At 42.4% G+C, this 7,637-nt stretch overlaps 1 protein-coding gene across 2 annotated transcripts in view; it reads right to left on the minus strand.

Moving 5' to 3' along the window:
* Positions 1 to 579: 579 nt before the first annotated feature.
* Positions 580 to 7,637, minus strand: part of qsox1 (quiescin Q6 sulfhydryl oxidase 1) — a 119,858-nt gene continuing 112,800 nt past the window's right edge. The window contains exons 12-13 of one of the 2 annotated variants that reach the window (XM_043699923.1): positions 3,197 to 3,526; positions 580 to 2,638 (exon numbers count right to left, since the gene is read on the minus strand). In XM_043699923.1, the coding sequence (XP_043555858.1) occupies positions 2,634 to 2,638; positions 3,197 to 3,526 (335 nt within the window). In that variant the 3' untranslated portion in view covers positions 580 to 2,633. Of the gene's footprint in view, positions 3,527 to 7,637 lie in introns of both variants that reach the window. The other variant, XM_043699922.1, reaches the window with a different exon arrangement.

A 7,637-nucleotide genomic window follows, 5' to 3' on the forward strand; every position in this document is an offset into this window, starting at 1 on the left:
GCCTGAAACGTTGACTCCCCTGCTCCTCGGATGCTGCCCTGACCTGCTGCGCTTTTACAGCACTACACTTTATCGACTCTGACTCTCCAGCATCTGCAGTCCTCTTTATCTGCAGGTTTAATTTGAAATTACAAGCTTTCGGACCATTGCCCCTTCGTCAGGTGAAAACGTTACCTGATGAAGGGCCAGCATCCCGAAAGCTTGTGATTTCAAATAAACCTGGTGTCGTGTGACTTCTGATCTTGCTCATCCTGATTCAACATTGACACCTCCACATCAAAGTCTATGCAGTTCAAGAAGACACTTTGTATACATCATGACCAGAAGGTACCGCAAGGCACCTTCATGGTCAATTAAGGACTATTTTGGAGCACTGCTTTAACACTGGAAACATACACTGTGTAATAATTTACATCGGAGTGCTGCACACATCTTTATGCTGCACACACAAGTAAAACAATACTTGTTCAACAGAGGTCCCAACATCTCGCAGTGTAGCTTCTTCACCAATGCGCCTCCATCAGTTTTAGGAGTTGGGGCTGGTAGTGGGAAAGCAGATACAAACTGCAGGAATCCATCGAGGAATGAATTAGCCATTTTTATTTTAAAATGTTAATCCATTACCTTAACTTATGACTCCCCCTTCCCTCTTGTGTTTAACACTAAAGAACCACATTCAAAACTATCTCTCTCTCAGGCAGGCAAGTGCATTTGATATATTAGTGACACCAGGAAATGATAGCGGGGCCAAAGGCAGCTGTGAGGCTTGTTTTCAAATTCATTGATCATTGTGAGAGGAGTAATGGTGCAATCAATAAGCAATCACTTGAAGATGAATAGGAGATCCTGGTTTGAGAGGTGTCCTCCTGCTCTTGTTTCGAGATGCACTGGCATTTTTGTTCATTCCCAATACCTGCTGCAGTATCCTAGCGTTCACATTGGAATACAATGAAGCTGTCACTTGAAGCTACAGTGAAAGACAAAGAATCTGCGGACAAAATTGTCCATTTGTAAGTGGTTGCTGCTGCTGTCAGAGTACAAGGCAGGGTTGGAGAGCCATGTCTGTAACTTGCCCCTGTCCCAAAACAAATGCTCTCTGTACCGAAAATCATTTAGTAACATCATTTTAGAAACACCATTTATGACAGAAGTATCACTTTTCTCAGAAGAACTTTTAGAATGCCTTTCACAACTTCACGATATGTCAAAGCAATAATGGCCAATGACATTTTCATTTTGCGTAAAACCGTATGACGTCCGACAACCAATTTAAATTCTGCAAGATCCCACAGATAACATTGATACAACAAACAGATACCTATGACTGTATAATTTGTTTTCCTGTTGGTGAAGTAGCCCGCCACTGCACTTTCTTGAATGTAGTAATGGGGTCCATTGCATTCATCTTTGGGGCGCAGACCAGACTTCAGTTCAACCTCTCACCTGAAAGAAAATCTCTCCGACAGTGCATAAGTCTCTCAGTACTGCACTGACGTTCCAACCTGGATTATGGGCCCAAGTTTTTGGAGGGCAAACTGAATTGACAATCTTAGAGATGAAGAGACAAGAGCCTTGAACCATGTCCGACATCCCAATAAACAGATGTGAAAAAAGAATCACTCCCCAGGTCTTCTCTCTTCCTCTCCCATTATATGTATGTGGCTAGTAAACGTTTGTACTCACGTGAATGCGGTGTTGCAATCTCGGTCAGACATGTCTTCTCAAAAACCAACAACATCAACAAAAAACAAAATCACTCTTAATGCACAGAGCTCTATTTGAAGGCCCAAAACTTTGTCCAACTTCAGTTCATTGCCAATGACCACTTAATGCTTTTCAGCTCCAACTTCAAAACAAAAGGAAAAATTCACCCTACCCCCCCCTACTCCCCTCCCCATAAGCTGCAAGATCGACATCCACCAGATGTTCCAATGTGCAGGTAAAGTATTGGCACTTGGTGAGGTTTTAGCCTCTTAAATCAAGCTTCTGCTATGAAATTGCCTCCTAAGACAAGAACGGAGCAATGTGAAATTAGGGATACAAAATGTGCTACTTATGTGGGATTATCTGCCCAGTTCACCATGCTAATGAACAAGGTGATTGCCAAGAAGGGATTCTTGGTTTGCTCTTTAGATATGCTTTAAAAGTTGTCCCTTGAAAAGTTTCGCTTTGACTTAGCTATTCCTAGGGAAAAGTGTGGTCAGTTGCCTCCCCATGCTCAACTTTCCCATTGACATTCCCCTGAGTAATTGAACAGGCCTGGAAACAGGGACACTGAAGCCTGGCCTGATAGATCCTTGGTAGGATAGGCTTTCAAATGAGAGGTTTATCAGACTCAACTTTGGTGAATTTACAGGAGCTAAGCCTTGCACTAAGTCGATTTCTTTTTCAACAGCAATCCCTTCAAAGAGCAGCGCGACACTACTGGAGAGACAGACATTCAGATATGGATTTTTTTTTAAAAGCTGGAGATAACACAGATTAATTGCAATCTGCTAAATTTAGTGCTCCTTATTGTGCAATCACATGACCATAATTGTATAAGAGATCCGAAGAAAATATGTTCACCCCACATACAGTTAAGTGACATTCCAAATTGTTTTTATGTCAAGGGCTTCTTCATCTATATACAGTTAATCTGAGGAGAGAAAAAAAAACAAAAAGTTACTTCAGTCCCTGTGACCTACATAGTCCATGCATTCATTCCATCATTTCTTTCCAATGCTACATGCTACTCCTAATCAGGAGGATGCAAAGCTGTTTTTCCATTTCCGCCAACGAAACCTCATTTTGAAATAGAGGTACATGGACAGCAGGCACAGAGAGGACAGGAGGTACAGCAGCACACAAAGGCTGAGGTCTGTACGGGACAGACTCCTTCCCAGCATGCTCAGCCAATTAGGCCTGGCTATGGCTCCAAGATGCCTGCCCTCGATTGCTCGTTTCTGCAATCTCGACTGAAGCAAGGCATGGTTGAGTGACTCTGAGTCATCAATGGACTGTAGGTGCAGTTGTGATCTGCGGAGTCCCTCATTCATTTGGCCCTCCCTCTGATTTTCAGCCCTCTGCTTCAAAGCTTGGCTTTTGTACTGCTCATTCACAAATAAGTCTAAGTCCACAATATCGTCTTCTTCTCTCCTGGATATTTGCTTTCCCTTAATGAAAGTCCTCTTTTGACTCCCTTCCCTTCTTATACCTGTGATGGTTCTGGAGATCTCATCATTTTTTGGTGGCTCCTCTGTCATTTCTTCTTCCTCACCCTCGTCTTCGTTCTCCTCTTCTTTTAGTGGCACCTTCTGTTGGCCCTGCTGAATTTCTTCCTTTGGTTTCTGTTTCCTCAGTAGTTCCTGCTCCCCTTCCAGGTAACTGTAATCAATGTTCTGAGTTGAATAGTGGGTCTTGAGAAATGTTAGCACTTCGTCTCTAACCCACATGTGCTCTCCACTGTGTGCACTGTGACATTCTGTACACATATCTGGAGGTGGCCATTGGAGCTTTGGGAATTTTGGATCTTCAGTGTCTGCACCTGAGGGCATAAAAGCAATAAAATTCAATTGAATATACAGCGTAATATTCCAAGCTTGCATTGACCAGTAAAATGTATCTGGCTCCTTCCTGAGACAACATTAAGTACTGTTTGATGTTCTGTTCTCCATGTTGAAAGTTGGATTTCGAAGTCCTGGAGAAATTGAAAAGAAAAAGGATAAGGACGTTGCTAGAATTGAAAGCATCCGGAAGCACTTTAGAAACTGTGACCCTTCTCTCTGGAAACGTGAAGATGAGTGGGAAGGCTGCAGCCTTGTGGTATTGTCTCTAGACTGCTAATTCAGAGGCCCAGCCCAATGCTCTGGTGAAATGGGTTCAAATTCCACCTTGGCAGATGGTGAAATGCAAACTCAATAAACCGTTGGAATTGGAAAGACTGACCCAATGGTGATCATGCAACTACTGCCAACTTGTCGTAAAAACCCATCCGGTTCATTAATGTCCTTCAGGGAAGGAAATCTACCATTCTTATGTGGTCTGGCCTATATGTGTCTCTAGACACACAGCAATGTAATTGTTTCTTAACTGCATACTGGACAATCAATGCCAGCCTTGGCAGTGCCATCTCATGAACGCATTAACAAAAGGGTTGGACCTAATAAAGGGTGTACCTCTTTATACAGAGAGAGTGGTTAAAGCTAACAGGATTGGCACATTATGGAGAGGCTCCTTGGACACATTAGGAAAAAGAAACTACAAGGATCCAAGGGAAAGCTAAGACAAAGGGAATTTGAGTGGCAAAAGATTTGTGTGTGGTACACACACTGGTAGTTGGGCTGAATGGCCTGCTGCTGTGCTCTATATTTTAGCAATTCCATCCAAGAATATAGGCTGATCCCATGATGACTGACCAAGATGGACTGCAGAACAGTATTCTTCCAATGGTTAACAAGGATTTAGAGTGAGATGACTTTGGTTAATCCCAAAGAGGTGTGAAGTGGGCTGCAGCTTCACAGCACAAGAATGTACTGAAATCTGGCTCAAACATATTCTATAACCTCTTCCATTTGAAATTGTAGAAAGCTGAAGATTGCTGGACTGATTTTAGGCATAAAATGGAAGTGGAAAATCGAGGGAGAAAGTCACCCACTCAGAGTTGGAGGCCTCACTGCAATACATTTTCAGAAACAAGTTGGGATGAGAGGACTAATTAACATAAGTAGATAAGGCTAAAATAACACAGCTAAGACCCCAATGCGATTTTCCTGTTAATCAGCATTGCCAAAGCTAATTCAGCAAACTTTGCCTGTACAGATCTTGAGGAGCCACTTAAAAAGCTCTTTGGTTGCCGTGAGGTGAAGTCCAAAGTAGATCTGGCACTTATTTACCCTCCTTTCTCAGAGGTTTTGAGTCATTAGTAAAAGGAAGGATGCAGAGAGATAATTTAAAGTGCAACAATTCTAAAGAAAGCGCAGAAATAAAAGGAACCAGGGTGTAGTTGTACATAAATCACAAAAAAGAGGCAGGGCAGATGTGAAAGTGGTTAACAAAGCTTTCATTAAACTGGCTTTCGAAATAGGAGCATAGAATAGAAAATCGCAGCAATTAGGTTAAAGTTGTTCAAAGTATGGACTTGGACAAACTTCTGGGCATGACATTTTAGGAAGGATGTGAACATTAGAGAGAGGAGAATTCTTTTGGGAATGGGAAACTTCAATTACACAGACTGACTGGAGAAAACTGGGATTATTCTCCTCAGAGAAGAAAAGGTTACAAGGAAATTTGGTCGCCCTGCTCAAAATCATGAGGCTCTTGGACAGAATACATAGGACGAAACATCCCATTCATGGAAGGATCAAGGACAAGAGGACGCAGATTTAAAGTAATTGGAAAAACAAGTGATATGGAAAAAAAAATCTTTTCACAGCAAGTGGTTAGGATATGAAATTCTCTGACTGAGAGTATGGTGCAGGCATGATCAATCAAGCTGTTCCATGAGAAGTGATCTTACTGAAACACACAAACTCTTGAATGGAGCTGACAGGGAAGAGAATGAAAGAACGTTTTCCCTTGTGGGAGAGACCAGAACTTTGACACACAATTTAAAAAGTAGTCTCCCATGGACATAAGAAGAATTTCTTTCTCCAAGAGGGTGTGATCTGTAGAATTCTCTCCCCAGGAAGCAGTGGAGGGGAGGCCATTAAGGCTGAGTTATTTAGATTCTTGATAAGTAAGGGAGCTAAAAGGTTTAAGAGGTGGGCAGAAAGATGGAGTAAGGGCCGAATCAGATCAGCCATGATCCTACTGAATGGTGGAGCAGGCCTGAGGGGCTGAATGGCCTAATCTTGCTCCTAATGAGATGTTGACATTCCAGTGATAAAACTGAAGGAGCAGCTGGTTTTGAAAGAATGTGGCATCTCAGTAAAGCAATGTTATTAAAAGTGGAATTACATTCCTATTGCAAAGTAGTTCTGCTGATGTATGGACACAGGTACAACAGAACTATTGTGAGGCAGGATTTAGGTGAGTGTCAGGAGCTTGTAGTAAACATGGACTGGGCATGAAGCAGGATTTACAAAATCATAGAATTGCTGCGATGCAGAAGGAACCAATTTACTCACTGTGTCTGCTGAACATTTTAATTAGGTCCCACCTTCCTGCCTTTCCCTGCACGTTATTTAATCATCCAGAGCCTCTTGAATGCCTCAACCGAACCTGCCTCCACCATTCCATAACTAGGCATTGTATGCAAAAAAAAACTTCCCTCACCTCACATTTGCTTCTTCTGTAAAGTACTTTAAATCTGCGCCCTCAGGTTCTTGGTCTGTAGGGAGTGGGTTCCCTTCTACCCCTCTTGAGTTTAAGAATGATCAAATCTCCTTGGTGCCTTCTCCTTTCTGTAGAAAACAATTCCAAACTCTCCATCTCTCCTCATAACTGAAGTGCCTCATCCTTGGAGCTATTCTCATAAACCTCTCCTGAACTCCCTCTAATGCATTCATATTGAAACCACAGCGTGGCACCCAGAACTGCACCCAATGAGTTCTTGAGTGAACAGAGAACTTTTTGTCATTTCCTATTTAATATCAAAGTCAAATGTCCTAATGGCTCTTGACTAACATTGGAATGACTTGGCATTTGGATGGCATTAATTGAAGTTCTGAAACATGTGGGCATTGATAAGGTATTGACAACTGGTCTCATAGAATCATAGAGTTCAGAGAGGCAAGGAAACACATGGAACATTACTGTGCAGTACAGGTCCTTCGGCCCTCGATGTTGTGCCGACCTGTGGAACCAATCTGAAGCCCATCTAACAAATATTATTCCATTCTCGTCCACATGCCTATCCAATGACCATTTAAATGCCTTTAAAATTGGCAAGTCTACTACTGTTGCAGGCAGTGTGTTCCACGCCCCCTACTACTCTCTGAGTAAAGAACTTACCTCTGACATCTGTCCTATGTCTATCACCCCCCAATTTAAAGCTATGTCCCCTCGTGCTAGACATCGCCATCCGAAGAAAAAGGCTCTCACTGTCCAACCGATCTAACTCTCTGATTATCTTATATGTCTCAATTAAGTCACCTCTCAACCTTCTTCTTTCGAATGAAAACAGCCTCAAGTCCCTCAGCCTTTCCTTGTTAAGACCTTCCCTCCATACCAGGCAACATCCCTGCGGTCTATAATGCGGTGACCAGAACTGTATGCAATATTCTAAGTGCGGCTGCACCAGAGTTTTGTACAGCTGCAGCATGACCTCATGGTTCCAAAATTCAATCCCTTTACCAATAAAAGCTAACACACTATATACCTTCTTAATAACCCTATCAACCTGGGTGGTAACTTTTAAGGATCTATGTACCTGGATATTGAGATCTCTCTGCTCATCTACATGACCAAGAATCTTACCATTAGCCCAGTACTCTTTATTCCTGTTACACCTTCCAAAGTGAATCACCTCATGCGTTTCCACATTAAACTCCATTTGCCACCTCTCAGCCCAGGTTTGCAGCTTATCTATGTCCCTCTCTAACCTACAATCATCCTTCGTCACGATCCACAACTCTACCGACTCTTAGTGTCATCTGTAAATTTACTAACCCATCCTTCTATGCCCTCATCCAGGTCATTTATAAAAATGACAAACA

The sequence above is a fragment of the Chiloscyllium plagiosum genome, chromosome 11 (genome assembly GCF_004010195.1).
Source record: "Chiloscyllium plagiosum isolate BGI_BamShark_2017 chromosome 11, ASM401019v2, whole genome shotgun sequence".
In the NCBI taxonomy this organism is placed as follows: domain Eukaryota; kingdom Metazoa; phylum Chordata; class Chondrichthyes; order Orectolobiformes; family Hemiscylliidae; genus Chiloscyllium; species Chiloscyllium plagiosum.